The sequence below is a fragment of the Tenebrio molitor genome, chromosome 5, assembly GCF_963966145.1.
Source record: "Tenebrio molitor chromosome 5, icTenMoli1.1, whole genome shotgun sequence".
In the NCBI taxonomy this organism is placed as follows: Eukaryota; Metazoa; Arthropoda; class Insecta; order Coleoptera; family Tenebrionidae; genus Tenebrio; species Tenebrio molitor.
The window spans coordinates 5,589,996-5,608,538 of NC_091050.1; the positions used below are offsets into that span (position 1 = coordinate 5,589,996).

At 34.2% G+C, this 18,543-nt stretch overlaps 1 protein-coding gene across 7 annotated transcripts in view; it reads left to right on the forward strand.

Moving 5' to 3' along the window:
* mtgo (miles to go) overlaps positions 1-18,543 on the forward strand; it is a 37,892-nt gene that overhangs the window by 18,341 nt on the left and 1,008 nt on the right. For 3 of the 7 annotated variants that reach the window (XM_069046454.1, XM_069046453.1, XM_069046452.1), the window contains exons 2-6: positions 1,808-2,155; positions 11,684-11,868; positions 14,697-15,095; positions 15,246-16,911; positions 17,741-18,477. In XM_069046454.1, the coding sequence (XP_068902555.1) occupies positions 2,005-2,155; positions 11,684-11,868; positions 14,697-15,095; positions 15,246-16,911; positions 17,741-18,477 (3,138 nt within the window). In that variant the 5' untranslated portion in view covers positions 1,808-2,004. Of the gene's footprint in view, positions 1-1,807; positions 2,156-11,683; positions 11,869-14,206; positions 14,365-14,696; positions 15,096-15,245; positions 16,912-17,740; positions 18,478-18,543 lie in introns of those variants that run through there. The other 4 variants (XM_069046457.1, XM_069046451.1, XM_069046456.1 and 1 more) reach the window with 2 other exon arrangements.

An 18,543-nucleotide genomic window follows, 5' to 3' on the forward strand; every position in this document is an offset into this window, starting at 1 on the left:
CCTTCTTTATGAAAGATGAAAGAACACTCGTAAAGTGATATTGAAAACCATAGCAAAAATAGAAGTAGTTACCCACACATATGAAAATACAAGGTAATAGAGTATTCAAGTTTTTAAAAAACAGGATTTGGAATTTTACGTTTCAAAAAGAAAGTTCACGCTAGTTACTTGTAAGCTGCGAATATTAAGATTTGATCGGAAGACTTTGAATTGATATGCAGAAGGTAACGGGTAGAGTTGCTGCATGTTGGCAAGTTATTTTCCTTGGTGCATAGTATGTACTGGAGTTGTCTTGTAAATAAATATCACTCATACAAATGAAATTTGTCATGAGGTCATCTGTTACACGTGGGCCGAGATGATGATAAACTCATTCAACCCAGTTGAGTTATATAATCGAAAAACCAGGAATTAGATTATCTCATCAGGACATGAATGAATTTTGCGATAAAAGACATGTAGTAACAACATTAGGTTAAAATAACTTAATAGATTATAACTAAAAACATACCTACTTTTATATCATTTTAATTAATATTTATCTCTTAAACCGGATGTTTTTTTAGTTAGTGTTCTGTTACAGATCCAGAATAATAGATTTTAATTCGATCATTTCGGGGTAATTACCTTAATCGTGATTTTTTAATGATCATGCTTTTTTTTCGTTGTGAAATGTGATAATAATCACGTATGTTCAAATAATGATGCACGGAGTTGTGTGATTATGATTAATAACACTTCCACGTCAACATATTAAAATTAGAGTTAAGGTTTTTAAAATATCATTGACGCTTTATTTTTACACTGGTGGTAGAATAAATTGCTCTGCAGTTTCCTAAAAAAATAACCATATTAACTTGAAATTTCACACTTACAAAAATATATACCGCACTAACATTGTGATACATGCATAAAATTAATTTGTAATCGGCTCATCCATGGATTTGAATCCGTATGTCTTTTGCGATTGATGTCGAGATCAAACCTATGGTTCAAGCTGTGTTTTATTGGAGCGTGGAGCTCAAGTAACGACATACGATTTCGGGTTCATGATAATTCGATTACAAATTAATTTGATCGCTCATTACAATATGATCAACAAAAAAGAAAAAAATGGGCGACTATTGAAAACAAAATTTCTAAAATCGTGTGGCGTGGCTTTAATCGTACCAACAGCTGTAACGAAATGTGGTTTGTCAAAACGCCAACAAGGTTGTGTTTGGTAAACCTAGTCATAATTTTCTTCATTCCCATTTTGCAAATATGAATATTTTGATTTTTCGAGTGAAAATCATTTTTAAATAAAATTTACATTAATGTCAAAATTGGCAAGTGACAGTTTATTAAGCTATGCCGCTTTCAGATATTTTGTTTTCGATATCTGCCCATTTTCTCTATTTTTTTGTTGACCAAATTGTAGTAACTTAGGGTCTCAGTACGTACGCATAATATGTAGAAGGAATAGATTCTCTTTTAAAGTTACGTAGGTAGGGATGTATGGCCGATTCTTCCGATAGTAATAAATTCGTGAATTTTACTACATACTCGGTATTTCTGATTTTTTCGGGACTTGTCAAGAAACACTCGGTGAATACCTTCGGTTCCTGTACTAACTCATTTCGCCCATCTGGTCGCTCCTGCTTCAGTTTCTCATTTTTCCTTTAATTTAGTTAAGTAATCGAAAGTTATAATACTTATAATCGAGCGATACGCTTGTCATTCTAGATATTAACGGTTGAAGTTGTAGTTGAAAATAACATTCTAGTTCTATTCTATACTATACTCCCATGTCTTATTCTTTTTTTAGCCCAATGTATAAGGCCTAAAGGAGGTGCCCCCATCCAGCTCGAAGTCATCCGTGTATTGTAACGAAATTTAAAGTATCTGTGATTTGTTTATATGATGGTGCATTATTGCGATATTAAATGGTGATAGTGTTTAGTAAAAGTGCGTCAGAGCAGTGGTGTGTTTTTTAGCGGTAGTAGTGCTAGTCGATGCTCAGGGATGGTGGCCGGCCAAAACGTGGACACCCAACAGAATGCTGACATGTATTGTGCCCTTTATGGAGAATACTACCCTGACAATCAGTACTTCATTCAAGGGGCGCCACCTGAGATGTGTCCAGCGCACGTCTGCGCCATGCAAAGCGAATTTGGTGAGGCACATTCATTCCATTGCTCCCGCGGCGTCCTTTGACACCGTCTCCCTTTGAATTTTGGTCATTTATGAAAAAATAAAGACAACAGAGGTTTCTTTTGAACCCTATCTGTTCATTCGCAAACGATAAACACCCTGATTATAAACCTCGAGTACAATTTTAACGTTTGTTCACTTTTTGTTTTGCTGTCATTTACAAAGTCCACCTTTCATTCTCACAATTTGAAATAAATTTTAGCTGCAGTGACGCCATACCATAATTTGATTTATCAAAATTTTAATTTAACCAAACAAACTGTTTTTAGGTTCATTCGATTTAAAATAAGTGGATCAAACCAATTTGGTTTTAATAAACTGTTGTATGATCTTCAATTTTATATACTTTTTTTTTTTTTAATAATATTCCTTAATTATACAAAATGGTAACGTAACAATCCTAAAATTGATTATGTAGTATCTACGGTGAAGTGCACTATGGATTTGTTATTTAGTTTAATGGCCATAATAAATATTCAATTAAGTGGTGCAGTAATGGAACATCTAATGTCACTTATTGCGAGTTATCGGTTCGCTCAGGGTAAACTACATGAAGAATCAACGCGTTAAATAATGTTTGCCAATCAATAAACAGCTGAAATTGAAAAATCACGTTAATGTATGAATTAACATGTTCAAACATTTTAGGTAAATCTTGTATACTAGTCATAAAATCACCATTACTAATATAAATACCTATATTTTTAATGAAAGAAGTTAAACTATTTTGTAACAAAATGACGTAATTTTTAAATAATTTTCATTAAATGACAAAATATTAAGAAGTATATTTAGACAATCTTGAAACCCTTTAAAAACTGGATAAACTTGTGCAAATGTTAATCTATTCAGCGATTTTTTCTTGAATTGCACTTGAGTATGAATAAAAAATTTGTACTGATCATTTTGTATTTAAACTATGCAGAATTACCCGAATGAAATCAATTGATAAATTAGTAGAGATAAATGTAAAGATGCTGTTATTTAGTAATTAATATTAAGCTCAATGAAAGTACGGTGATAAAATAACGTACTCGTTCCCAATCTATCTTAAAATTTACATTACGTTCCCACCGCAAATTCTTAATAACATTTTCAAATTTTGTTGGTGGAGACAAAGGCATGCAACACTCACTCACTGAATTTTATCGTGGATTTTATGTTTATCTGAAACATTTCATTTGATAATTTCGAATGATATATTTATATTTCAGCATTTTAAATTCCACGATCATTTTGAAAATTAGAATGTATGAAAATATTTGAAAATAATTAGTTCCGCTATCAGTGAGGCATCTAGACGTCAGCCATGACGTAAATCAAGAAATAACGTCAGAATACAAATTTATGGATACGACAATGTGTGGGTGCAATTTACAAATATGTTTTTATTTTTTAATCATGAAATGGATTTTTTTTATTTCTTTTGTAATGATTTTTTTAATGATCCGGAAACAGCAGCAGTGCATGCGATGATGAAAGTAGTAATACTTGTTTGTACTATATATTTCAATTAAAATTGATGGGCCTTAGAAGTTTCATGACCGTCAAACAATCTAAAATTTAGTATAGTTTTTGTTTTATCACGTACTCAATTTATTTTATAGCAAATTTGGTTAAAGCATAAAATTTGCATAAATTTAGAATAAAGTTAATAACCTTATCTTTGGGTTCGCTAGTAGGTGAAATCATCCTTATAGAAACAACTTTAAATATTTGCGTTTATACCTATGTCGTTTAAAGCGCCTTGTGTGATCTTATAAAATACAAATAATTTTGAATGTTACTAAAGTAGGTACCTATGTCGACGTTGACTACAGGGGATAGATACTCGTACCTACTTGATTTAGACAAGAATTCCCTCAATTCAAAACGTAATTCTTTTCGAAAGTCCTATCAAACGTCAACTTTTCAACTTTATTTTAGCTTTCCAAATTAGGTACGACGAAAATACTGCATTATTTTTACACTAACGTAATTTTCAAATACATATGTAGTTTGTTTTTTAACAGTAAGACCTGATAAAATAAAAATCGACTTTTTAAAATGAACGTGTATCTAGATGAAAATCGTTAACTTTGAATAATTTGTATCGTGTGTTCCAATAAAAACTCACTCGCAGTATGCCATGACTATAGAGATAGATAGACTGGTCATGTCGATTTTAGCATCATTGGAAGTAGTTCATTTGTTACTTATATACAAATATTCATCATATTGTGAGTTGTGACAGATAACCTATAAATTTACTTTAGTAGATCATTTCACATCTGGTACTAAGACATACTTCACTTTTGTCATGGCTTGCTGCGAGTGAGTTTTTTGTGGAACACACGATATATTAAGCCGCGAAATCATTTTTTAACGTACCGAACAAAAAATTGTCGCCAAGGCCGCTTGCGGCCGAGGCGGACAATCTCGAGGATGTTAAAGGATTTCTTAGCCCAGGTATACACAACATTTTTTGTACAACCGAAAGTTTGTAATTATCATAAAACGAACAAACAAAATTGGCTTCACTGTCAATAATACAAAAATACGTCGGTATGGAAATGACATAAATAAAACAATTCATTTTGTAAATACATATGTAATCGTAAAAATGCCGGAAGAGAGTTGTAGTGAAAGTTATGTTTCAGTTTCGTGTAGGTACTGCTCCAGAGTTAAAAAGTACGTTTTATGAATTTTGCGGTTTCTAATTTCATACCCGAAAAATCCAAACGCCAGGCTTACATGGAAACTCTGATTTGTATCAAATATTAAAATGACATTTACTTTACCAATGGCCTCGAAATATGGTTACACAGAATAGTTATTTGTGTATCAAGGCCCAAAAAGTGCTTTTTGTTCGTCCAAGTCTGGGTTTTCTTGTCGAGGCACAACCGAGACTTGAAAACATGCGAGGACAAAAGGCACTTTTTGGCCGAGGTGCACATTAAATTTTTTGAGGCGCCGCACGAACTATATTGACATCATTGGAAAAATTACAGTAAAACGAGAAATTTACAACATGTTTGCAATACAATTACTTATTTACATAATTTATGGTGACAGGACAATTATTGTGAATATCATCTGCGATGTCCGTCCGGCGGCGTATTATACATCACTTTGGCTGTTGTATTAGATATTTCTTCATCATGCTGTTGCTATCGATTATATGAACGTTCATTTTCTTATTGTGCACCAAATAAGCACCAGAAATAAACGATACAACACTTTTTCGGGCAAATAAAACACTTTGATTAAATTTAACTGTCAAATAATCATTTGTTTTCAGTCGGTTTACTTGGTTTCGTTGTTAACTAACTAAACAGACCAATAGATAGCCTGAAAAGTGCATCCGAAAAAGAGTTACTTATTGTCCGCATGGGAGTACGTAAAATTACCTTTTTCATTAAGGATGCCTAAAAAATACGTTCAAGATGATAATAAAGTATAGTAAAGATGAACTGATAAAGTTTGCCCAGCGAGAGATGGGTTGACATAAAAACCACTAAATTCTACGTAGAGGAAGTAGTACCTAGCGCACGTAAAATTTGAAATATATCCTTTAAGCAGTAACATATTTGCCTTGAAATTATGCTCCAATGAATGTATTCTAGTGCTTTTTGTAATGTTGGGTTAATTTAATAGATACAATTAAAAATCTCCCAATCTCTCGCTGGGCAAAGAATAGCAACAACAAATTTTTTTAAAACATATTGTAGAGCTTTTTATAGAATAATACGACAGTTATTACTTATTAGAAATTTAAAAAACATAAACACAAAAGAAATAGTTATTTATATAACAAGCCAGTGAACTCAGGAGTTTATACAAAAACATTTTGGCGCCCCATAAGTTTAAATAAATTTCACAAATTCTGTATCACAATTTATTTGTTATTGGTAGTATTAAAAGTACAGCTTTGGGCATAATATATTGCGATCCAAAAGTCTTTCTATCAAGTGGGTCATGACAGTGGAACCGAATGCCGTTGGGCTGCAGCATATTTGGCGCATATTTAAATGAAAATTCAAAATATGTTTTATTAGTCTGTCCGTATCCTTTGATATTTTTAATTTCACATTTTTATTATTTTATGGTGTAATTATAATAATTACTTGATAGAAAAGACTTTTGGATCGCTCGGTATAAATGACCACTTTCACGAAACGCAGATTTGGCAGTTTATCAGAATAAATGTCAAAGGGTAACGTACAGAGCACACTACTTTATGTCCAATTTTATATTTGAGTTAAAAAATTGCACGTTACCGCACTTTTTTTAACGCAAACGCGTGAAAAAAATAACCGCTATGACACTTTTTTTAACGCTTCTAACCGATTTAAAAATCACATATTTTATGAACGCAAATAAATGAAAAAAACCTGTGCATTTGATTTATTTTATTTATTAAACTGAAATAAGATACACACAATTTTATTCCTTGTGGTTATTGGTTATATCTAGGATGAATTTTTATCTAGTGTGGTGAGTAAAACGGAATTCATTGTCAATCTTCTATTGAATTCTCGGCCGCAGTATGTTCAGAATCAACAAAAATTATGTTTTTAACAACCTCTTTTTTTTTATACTGGAAATTATTTCTGTGAAAAGAAAACAAACCGGTCATATCAGAGAACTTTAGCAAAGGACTGCTTGTACCTACATCTAAATAACGTAAACACATACATGCATTATGAAGAATGATTTTATTTTATTAAACTGGTACGTTTGTATAAATGCATTATCAAAGAAGATGTAAGAAAGCATGAAAGCAAGTATGTACACATGTTTACGATCCGTCTGAGACGATGAGGTCGGTTATCCACTGGTGATAACTGATAACATTTCTTACCATCGGTAAAGTTGGAAAACTGTTCACACAATTGTCCTTTTGATTTTACCCCATGAAAGTCTTCCAGAATTGATGCCACAGTGTCGGTACATACAGGTTAGTGATAACGTGTGCACAAAATTAAAAATAGCAAGTATTTTTGATTATATGAAAAAACGCTGAAATAGAAGATATCTTAAGAAGTTTTATGTGAATATCATTTTGACAGGTGTACTTACTAATACGTTACTAAAACGGCATCGAACATTTTTTACTATATCCATATTTTACGCCATATAACTCTTAGGGCCGGTTGCACCAACGCCAGTTAAAGTTAACTGTAGGTTAAAATGCTTCGTTACTTTAGTTACCTATTGTTATAACAATGTTTTCGTATATTTTAATCTGTAGTTAGGTTTATCTCACGTTGGTGCGACCGGCCCTTACTCGTTAAAGATAACAATATGTTACTTAAAAAAAAATTTAAAAACCACATTACAAAGTTCAAATTTTTATATTTTGAAATATGTATCACCAAGGAACTGTTCAAATTTCAAATTGGTTAGAATAAAAGTTCAAATTGTAGTCCATTTACTAGTGTCGAACATTTTGAACAAAGGATTGAGTAACATCGGGAAAAATGATAGTTATAGCAGAAAGTAAATCATCTTGACGAAGTTGGAAATAATGCGTAGCAGTACAACGTTCGTCGAAAAAATAAGGGCCAATAAGTCGTTGACGGACTTAGATGCTGGATGTGTGGATTTTTTTGTGACCAACAGCGACAGTTGTTATAACGATTAACAATGCCGTTCAGCAAAAAGTTACTTCGTAAGAGAAAATGGAATACCTATCTGACAAAAAAAAACAAAACGTCACCCACGTCCAACTGGACATGGTAAGCGTGTAGTTTTTTTTTTTCTGAACAATTTGACTACTGACAAGAGAGATTCTCTTACTTATTCGTGGAATTTAGGGACAATTCTAACAACAATGGAACCTGCAGTAGGTCTCTTCGGGTGCTTCAAGTTAAAGAAAGTACAGACGTCCCCATTGCTCCGTTATCTATTCCCATACCAAACCATCTGTAATGTATCAATTCTTTCTTTGTAAGTTAGAGGTGTTATTTTTATTTTGATATTCAAACTAGTAGAACATTTAGACAAAACACCTACTACCAATAGCGGATCTTATTAAAATTATACTATAGTTTGTCCAGTGAGAGATTGGTTCACATAAAAATCACTAAATTCTACGCAAAGAAAGTACTGCAGTTGGTTGCAAATAAAACAGGAACTGTCAGAACAAAATTGACACATTTTTAAAATTTTCATAGTGTTGAAACCTTCTTACGAGAGATAGGTTAGAATTATTGTTAAAATTAAATGACATTTTTAAACATCATTTGATACTTATTGTCAAGTAGACAATTAATTGACAAATGGACAAGACCAAATTTACATTAGGAAAATTTTCTTTTCCCGTTTTTTTCGCAACCAACTGTACCTAGCGCCCGTAAAATTCATTTTTTGCCCTGAAATTATGCTCTAATTAATGTATTCTAGTGCATTTTGTAGTGTTAGGTTCCAAGCCTACAATTTAAAATCTCCCAATCTCTCGCTGGACGAACTATAAAAGCTTCGCAACATTTTTGAGGAGCTTTCAAAATATTAAAATACAAAGATCTTTTAAATGTGTACAATGCTTTTTCTGACAAGGAACACGTTTTATCGTAATTGTTGACAAATAAGTGAAGTAAAAAATGCATTATGGTTCCGTTTCAAAAGCGTCAGATGAGTCATAGCGTCGTCATAGCAACGGATAACTCTTTAAGTTGAATCCAATCGAATGTTGTGCATTATTTTGTTACCACCCTATATTTAAATCAGGATAATAATTAAATTTTTACTTAATTTCTACTAATTAAACCTACGTAAAATTTTCCTTTTACATATAACAATTGATGACGACCTCTCTGCCTACCCACATACCTGTCAAATCTAATGTTACAATAACTTTTTGATTATTTTCATTTGTTCCACTTTCCTTAGATTTATGAGTCAAACGATTTTAAACAGTTTTGTATACACTTACATCGACTCATTGTTGAATTGTAAATTAAAAAAGTATCATTCAATTTTGAAATAAACGACGTCATATATATTTTGGTTCACTTTTTACTCAATAAGAGTGCACAACCTCACGTACAGTGCAGTTCGTTTGGATAGTTAATCAAGTGGATGCATCGTTACCAAATAAAGAACAATGAAGTTGTGTTAATGATGTAAATTTTTTATTTATTGTAAATCAGCCAATGTATTGGTACTTTTCACTACAATATGTTACGTAACAAAGAACGTTATCAAACACCAAGTTAAAAAGTGGAGATTTGTTTTGTACAATTTCAGAGATCGAATAAACAGTAAATAACTTTTCTTTTGTTGTATATGTAATTTAATAATAATTCAGAAACATTGGAAAATTGCTTGCCTATCGGCCCAACTTTGTAACAGAGCAACGTTGTCAACACAGTCTTTGTGCCCCAACGAAAACATGTTATAGGAAGGCGCTGGAATTTTATTTTTCAGAAATGAAAGTCGTTATGAGAAGGTCAAACGGTAGCCTATACCTATGCCAACAACTAGAGGACATTGGCATCGTCAAGGACGTCTTTGGTCCCGGCTGGCTCCAGGTGACTGGTTAGTCTGCGCGCATCGTGAATTGCAACCTGTCCAGTGTCCACGAATGCTGCCTCTACGTTAAGAGAAACCTTGATTTGAATAATATATTATGTACAATCTAGAATACAATAATAAATCAAGGAATTGTATTAAATCAAAAGTTACAAAATTTTTTCTCAGTATCTATTTTATAAACTACATCCAGGATGTATCAAAACGACCGCACCAACTACTTGTAATCATATAGAGTGAGAGGAAACGTGCAAAAATAATACAAATGTTCTCCTGATGCTTTTTTGTTTTTTCTTATTTTTCCACATTTTTTTTTTGTTGACATATACTCGTACAAGCACATGATTAATTGACTAAGATTTATTCAAAAATTGCGTAACAAAAATTTTAAGTTTTGGATATTTTAATTTCAGTAGCCAGCTTTTTTCGGAAATGTAGTGTGGGTTGCATTTTCAATTCCGTGGGGCTCATTATCACTCGTGAAATACCCTGTATAATTGGAACAAAAACATTTTTTTCCAAGAACATTTTTGGTTAAAATTTTCTAACTTCAACACACTGTAACTTTTAATTGCAGCTGGGATTTTTTTTTTTTATGTTCTCACTGTACAACTGCTAGTAGTTGGTGCGTTCGTTTTGAATCACCCTGTAACTATTTACATAGATGATTTTTATTTATTTTAAGGCGCCACAATTATCTATATATGTAATTGTGGCGCCTCAAAATAAATAAAAATCATCTATGTAAATAGTTATGTAGTTTATACAATATATACTGCGAAAAATGTGTGCTTTTTCCTAAATAAAGGAGGACTAAAACACAACCGTGTTTTAATTAAAAGTAACATTCTTAATAGATGACTACAGAGATTTTAGCAATCGATAACAGTAAACTGAATAGTTGTGGTTTCAAAGGAGAAACCAGACTATCGAGATGGGTACAAAAAGTTGAACGTATCTCAGCGCATCATTTTAGGGTAGCAGAATATTGCAAACTTTTTAACAAAAAAAAAAAACAAAAAAACGCAAATGCTACATTCTCAAGGTTTATGGTTTAATAAAATCAATAACGAATTATCGAAGTCATGAAGAACTGTAGTAAAACATTTCATATGAAAGAAATGATGACTTAATAATTTCATTCTTCGCCAGAACGTATTAATCTTGTGATAATAAAACTGAAATTATCCTTGATACCAGAATTGAAAATAAAAATTTATGTAAGCCATGTACCCGAACGTTTTACGAACTGTTTTATAGCTGCCAATAAAGTTTGTTGTGATTGGTAGTTTTTTTTAATATTGAGTTAAAAGAATTATCCTGTATTCGAATTAATTTTATTTATTATTGACAAAATTTACGAATAAAATTAAATTGATGAATAGTAATTTGAATTAAAGATAATGGTAAATATGATCGACAAAATCCACTAGATTTTAATTATGAACTTTTGAAACCAAAAAATGAAGCTCGCTATAGATTTTTTTTAATTAGAATACATTTTCATTGTAAATCACTACCTGTGTTAATATTCTCAATACGAAATTCTATGTTGCTAGTAGTTTTGATAATTGAAACATTTTTTTGTTGCGGTGTTTGTTGTTAATTTTTGCGTGCATAAGAATATAAGACCTTTCAGTTGTGATAATAAAATCTCACAATTAAAAAAAGTGTAATTTAAACGTATTTGGAATAAACAGGCTAATAAAAGGCCGTATTCGTCTAGACTACAAGCAATTATGTGCGTCAGTAGTGGCAGGGCAGAACTAAAAATGTGAACGTCTCTTGAGGCAGTGACATTTATTTTAACATCCTGTGTTGAGATGAAAAAAAACAATTGTTGTTTTTGTTATTATGTAGTTCTGCTTTATGAATTTTTCACGGTACTGTCAAGAGATTGTAAATGTTTGTAGCAATTCTATGCCATACAAAAATGTATGTTGATCTTGCATTAACATTATGCATATTGTTCTAGGTCCTGTAACAGTTCCGATGGTATCAACGAATTCATCGCCACCCATTGCAATGCCAGTACAAGTTCCTCCAGGTCATGTCTTACAACAAATTGTTGACGAGAGCGGCACCTTGCGCCATGTGATACTCTCCCCACAACCTCCAACCGGACTCGTGCCATTAACCTCACATAATCCTCAGCACTATGTAAGTTCAGTGGGAAAGCCCAGAGAAAGCCCTAATTAGTCTAAAACTTGTATGCCATTATGTTGTTACTGAATGATAGTCGGGACTTTCTTTGTCTAGACGTTCTCCTTCCAAGGGACAAGGTGAAACGTTTCTGTTATTGTAGGTACTTCGTGATTATTCCTTACAAAAACAGTTCGCTAATGTGAATATACATATTTTTTATTCACATTATCCAAATGTAGTCGGTAATTGAAATATGAATTAGGGTTTTAACGAGGGTCGCATTATATTTAAAGAATATTCAATTGAGCAGTCATCTATGAAACTCACCGTTTGAAAAGAAATATTTACAAGTTAGAAGAACTCTCCCGCAAGAGGCCTCCGGATACATCTCAAGTGCGTCGTACGTCCTCAGTACCGTTTTACAATCGCCCGATTTGATCCAGTACAATAACACCACGATTGGCGGCAATCCGGACCTCTTACTATTTGTCGTTCATGAATTATTACTCTAATCTTGTACGATAGATTGCCACGTATTGATATACGCATATTGGTTTTAACCCTCGTGCCATTATTGCACAGCAGAATAAACATCATGAATTATACCGCACTGTATCGGGAAACAATATAATGAATAATGCAATCAAGAGAAGAACTTTTTCTTCATTTTCCAATTACATACATATATTTATTATCAGCAATTTTTGTACATCCCCGTCATTTAGTATTAAATACTTTGTGATCTTTTATAACACTCCAAAAAAATTAATCATAAGAAAATATAAAAAGGAAAAATACGCGGAAAAAGAATGAAGCAACGTTTTTAATAACAATGAATATTTTTCTGAGTGGTTAAATGTTTATTTAATTACCTGGAGGTATTTGTTATTCATAAAATACCGAATCAAAAGTTTTTTTTAGAAATTGGATTTGAATTTTAGGCATCGTATATTTCGAGAGTAAGAAACTAAACGACCCTAACAATTAAGAAGTTCATATTTTCCGGTCCATGTACCATGTAACATTTTAATTGGTATCGTCTGATTAACTCTCATTAGTTTTGAATTTCTTATTAACCTTAATCTGCATAGAGAGCTTAAAATGCATTTTTTTTTCGTAACATACCATTATAAAAGGGGAAGCTGCTCATTAGAAGCGTTTTAATAATAATAATTGTGTTTACATAAAGCTTGAGGTCATTTAAATTTTTGCTAAAGTGGAATAAAAGCAAAGATGGTTGAAATCACTTTTTTTAGTACGAGTAATTACATAAAAGATTGGTTTTTAGAAATTTTATGAAAATCAAACTGTGCGAGGATCCCAACTCGCTTCTTTTATTGTAAAAAACCACCAGCATTTTCGATCCGTCTTAAAACATTATTTAAACCTCCATCTCACTCGTACAACTTTGACGGGAATCGATAAAATCTCTTTAAAGTTGTCACATTTATCTTCGCTTTTATAATTTGTAGAGACATCGCAGAAGTATGAATTATTATAGCTTCATAGCAATGTGTAAATTATTAAACAATGAATAAACGGTTATCGGTTAGTACAACTCGACATATATATTTTGTCTTTTTGTATTAAGCGCACATGTATTAAGTTCAGTTGCCATTATTTAATGTTAACATTTATTTAAGCGAATAACTTTACTGTTATTTATCTGTTTTAAATGAGCTGAAGTAATTCCCCGTCAGAAAACTGATAAAAGGACAACACAAATTATATTTACCCCAGCCATAATAAATCAATAAACCACAATTTTTTAAAGTGTTGGCGTAAATGTTGGACACGTTACGAATGAGTAATGCGGAAGTCGTTATCCGGAGACATACTATATAACACTTAAACTTAGATAAATAACAGTGCAGATGGCAGATAAGGTTGATATCATTTGTGTGGTGGTGTAAATTTCGTTGTTATTATATTTTACTATAAACACGTTGTTTTTCAGTCACAATCACGTCCAATTTTAGAAACACTTTCATAATTCGGGAAAAAACTGCAGTTACGAGTTTTGAACTACACACATATGAAATTGTTAACCAATGTTTTCGTATTTGTACAATCTTCAACACTAATGTTTATAAATAATTTGTTGATAAATAATATAATCAAATTGAAAATCCCCTTTTAATTTTGAGAAATGTTTGCTCTCTCGAAATTCCCGCAAGACTGATAACTGAGAATGTCCGTTTTTGTTTTGATTGTTTTAATTTATAAAAGAGATATTTATTTATCAGTATTTTTTTCATTGATAAAATTATTGTACGTAGTAATGGCTTTATTAAAGTTGCCGTTAGCAACTGTGTGTGCTGGAAACTGCTACTCTTATCACATCCACGTTTCGCTGTTTATGAATGACGTAGACCAACCAACGAATCAGCTATCGTACAGTCCTACGTGTATTTATTTGTGGTGCTGCATACGTGTATAAATTGTGAGCGCATTTTATTCTGTTAAGAAATGACCAACGTAAAAGAAGAAAAAACAATTTCAGAAAGAGAGGTAATAACAATTTGTGTATTCAAAAATGTTTATTGGCAGATTACGCTTTTTAATATATTTGGTCAGATTAGTAAAAATTGTTAACGTATGTTGTTGGCATGATGTTCGGGGAATCCATTGATAATAATGCAACATAATACTTAACAATTATTAATCATTGGAATTTGATAAATTGCGAAGAATTCAATCAAAAACACATTGCTCGCGTCTGATCACATTGAATGTAATTTATGTCTTCGTGCATTTAAGCCAGTATAAATGTACTTAAGTAAATCAGTTCAGAAAGTGTTCCAGTTAATTAAACGTTTGAGATCATTTTCACGTTGTTTTAGGGTGCCGGTCCAGGGAATAGCACAAATCAACCGCAACAAGCATTCTATCAAGGCCTACCAACGGGTTTCCCCGCTTCCCATTTCCACACCAGTATACCACCAGGGCATCCAGGACCCAGTCCCACTCGTCTCGGACATTCCCCACCTTTAGGTCAAATTTATTATAAAGATGAACGAACTAAGCGACAATATATTAAGTTGAAAAAAAAACATCAAGACAAACTCAAGTTGGACAGTATGCAAAAAGACTTGGTCAATGGTTTGAGGAGGCCGTCAGCCAAAGAAAAAGACATGAACAGTGTCGGCACGTCGGAGGACGGTGAAGAAAGCAGTATTCCAGATGAAGAGGATTCCGTTCAAATCATTGCCGATATTTTGTCATCCGTCCAGGCTCCAAAGGTACAATATTCACGGAGTAAATAGATTAAATTGTGAAATAATGTGTTTCGTAATGTAGAGAAAGCGAATAATTTTCAAAAATGAGATTTTTTGAACATGAGGTCTGAACCACCTCGAGTACTGCAACCGATTAATTATATTTTGTTTCAGGTATCTGAACTGAGTTCCCGAAGTGCCTTATTGTTGTGGGCGCCGCCCACCAAATTATCCGAAGCTTCAAACACGGACAGTCCCGAGATAGATGTTGGTGATTTGCGTTACGAAGTATTACTTAGTGATAAGAGTAAAGAGATGAAGTTTAAGTCAATATACAGCGGCACTTCGCTGTCTTGTCGCATACGGGATCTCAGGCCAGGCCAAGAGTATTCCGTCTGTCTCCAAGTTCATTACGATGAACTGCAGGGTTCCGCAACTGATCCGCTCAAATTCACAACTCCTCCTTGCGAACCCGATCAACCGCAGCCACCCAAACTGCACCAACGACAGAAAACTTCTTTACAACTCAAGTGGAACAACGTGAACGATAACGGATCCCACATAACCAGTTACATACTCGAGTACGACGAAGGCAAGGGAGGCGAGTTCGTGGAATTCCACAGGAGCAGAGTGAAGCAGTACACGATACATAAGTTGCAACCAGCGACCCCTTACAGGTTCAGACTGGCTGCCGTCAACGAGATCGGCAAAAGCAGTTACTCCGATGTAGTCACGTACAATACCTGCAACAATCCTCCGACAAAACCTGCACCGCCTGACCTAGCGGAAGCTTCGATCAATACTCTTCACTTACGGTGGAGCAGAAGGCCTATAGATGACGACTTCATGCTGCAAATGAACGACTCGAGCACTAGTTACCGTCCCGTATATAACGGAAGGGACACGTATTGCATTTGTTCAGGTTTAAGTAATTTTACTGAATACAAGTTCCGATTGCGCGCAGAAAACGACGGAGGTCAGTCGCCGTGGTCAGACGAAGTCACTTACAAGACGCTCCCTGACCGTCCGAAGGAACCGTCGAAGCCTATAGTTAAAGGCCGAATCCATGCCCATTCGTTCAGATTGAAATGGGAACCTCCAAATTATACCGGTGGTGCTGACATAACTGAATATACATTAGAAGTGAATTCTGGTAGTGGATATGAAGTTGTTTATACTGGTAAAGAAACGGAAGCTGTCTGTGATAAATTGACCCCTGGCACTACCTACCAGCTGCGTGCTAGCTGTACTAGTGCCGGCGGTCGTAGCAACTATTCAAATCCGTGCACGGTGACGACGGACGCAATCGGTCCGGGTCAGTGCGCGGCTCCCAAGATGCACGGCAAGCCCAAATCAAACAGTATCACGATCAGGTGGTGCCAACCCGACTATAACGGGGGAGCCCCCGTCATGGAGTACGAAGTGGAAATGGCAAGTCCACCCGACCACGTTCGAAATCTAGTTTGTAAAACTAAAGAAACTGAATGTACAGCCGTGAATCTCAGTCCGGGCTGTGAATATATATTCTTTGTGAGAGCCGTCAACAGGATAGGTCCAGGACAGTGGTCGGACCAACTGAAAGTTACCAGCGGAGCAGCTCCGCCAGATGTTCCCACGCCCCTGTCGACCGTTTGCAAATCACCATTCCACATATTCGTCGAGTGGCCGGAGCCTCAGTGTAACGGAGCCCCCATTCTCGAATATAGACTAGAAGTTAGCACAAAAAATACAACGGAAGACTTCCATTTAGTGTACCAAGGGTCAGAAAGCTACCATGACGTCAAAGGCCTCAACCCGTTCACGACATACTACTTCCGGGTTCAAGCATGCAACTCGGCCGGTTTGTATTTAATCAGTTAAATTAATTCACATTAATACAAATTGTGGTCGTAAAATTTAAATCTAAACGAAAGAAAGCGTAAATGTGATCATCGAAATTATGTTTTGAACATCCAACTGACAGCGGTTAGACAAACAAAGTTGAAACTCACCAAAAAAATTTACTAATTCATTCAAATAAATCACCAAGACAAGTAAGCAGTAAACACATAAAGAAGTTTTTTTGGCACGCTTCTTTCAGCTGATTAGCGGAATGTTTGGCAAAGTTGTTAACGAATTCAAGTGAAAGTTACATCATAGGTTATGTTAATTAAAAATTTTGTATCTTGCAACACACAAGAACGGAATAATGAAGGCCACCAAATGGATACGTCATAACATAATCACAAAAAATCTAAAAGTATTTACTTGAGCGTTTTTATTATGCATTCCTGTTACAGACATTGATGGTGTTACATAAAACAATTCTACCAAAAGGAGACTTTCAACCATAAAATTATTTTAAAATACGCAGTTTTCCTGTATGATAAAATTAAGTGTTTAATTTTTGAACTTGACGGCCATCGGTCACGATATATTTTTGATTATATTGTTGAGAGCCAATGATAAGAGTTAAAAATAAAATGAAAACAATAGCGTACCATTTGAGAGATGAGTAGTGAACTGAATAATTGGTAATCTATATTGTTTTTTTACTAATTAATTTTTCTATATTAATGAAGTATAAATATTGAGGAATGGAAATAAAAGTATGTAGTTTTAAAGCAAGTTCGTAATCTCGCTTGGTAGAAATTTAATAATATTGAAGTTTGCATCATTTGTAATTTTAGGTTGCAGTCTCTTCTCGCCCATTTCGGCAACAGTTACGCCCGCAGCACCACCCGCAACGGTGACGACATTGCGTAGCGAATCAACTCCAACGTCAATAACGCTCAATTGGAACGAACCGGCTGACAACGGTTCGGAAATCACCCATTATAATATCGAATTCGGTGACAAACTAATTGTTACTGAGGGCCCCGTTACAGAGTATCATTTAGACAACCTCCAACCGGAGACAACATATAAAATCAAAATTCAAGCCGTAAACGCCATAGGCACTGGCTCTCTCTCGTCGGTGTTGAGGGTAGCTACTCTAAAACTACCACCCGCAGCTCCGAAACTTGAATGCATCGGCATCGGACACAATTATCTCAAACTGAAGTGGGGTGAAGGTAAAAACGTCGACTACACGCATTACCTAATCGAGATGGAAAACGGGCGTACTCACGAATTCCAATGTGTCTACAAAGGAACAGCCCTCACCTACAAAGTTAATAAATTGCATGAACTAACAATATACAGGTTTAAAATCTGCGCATCGAACGATGCAGGCGTCGGTGAATTTTCGGATGTTTACGAATTCACCACTAGCATAGCACCGCCTGCTATAATCAAACAACCGAAATTAGCAGAAGTAAGTCAGACAAGTTGTACGATCGAATGGATGCCCTCTAAAAATCTTTTCGTGGACGCTGTCATTTTCCAAGTACAAGTTGCCAGGATAAAGGATCTGTCTTTCAAAGAGGTAATAATAATAACATTCGCAATTTTGTTGTTGGGTGGCGTCGACGGCGCCGGTCAAATGCAACAT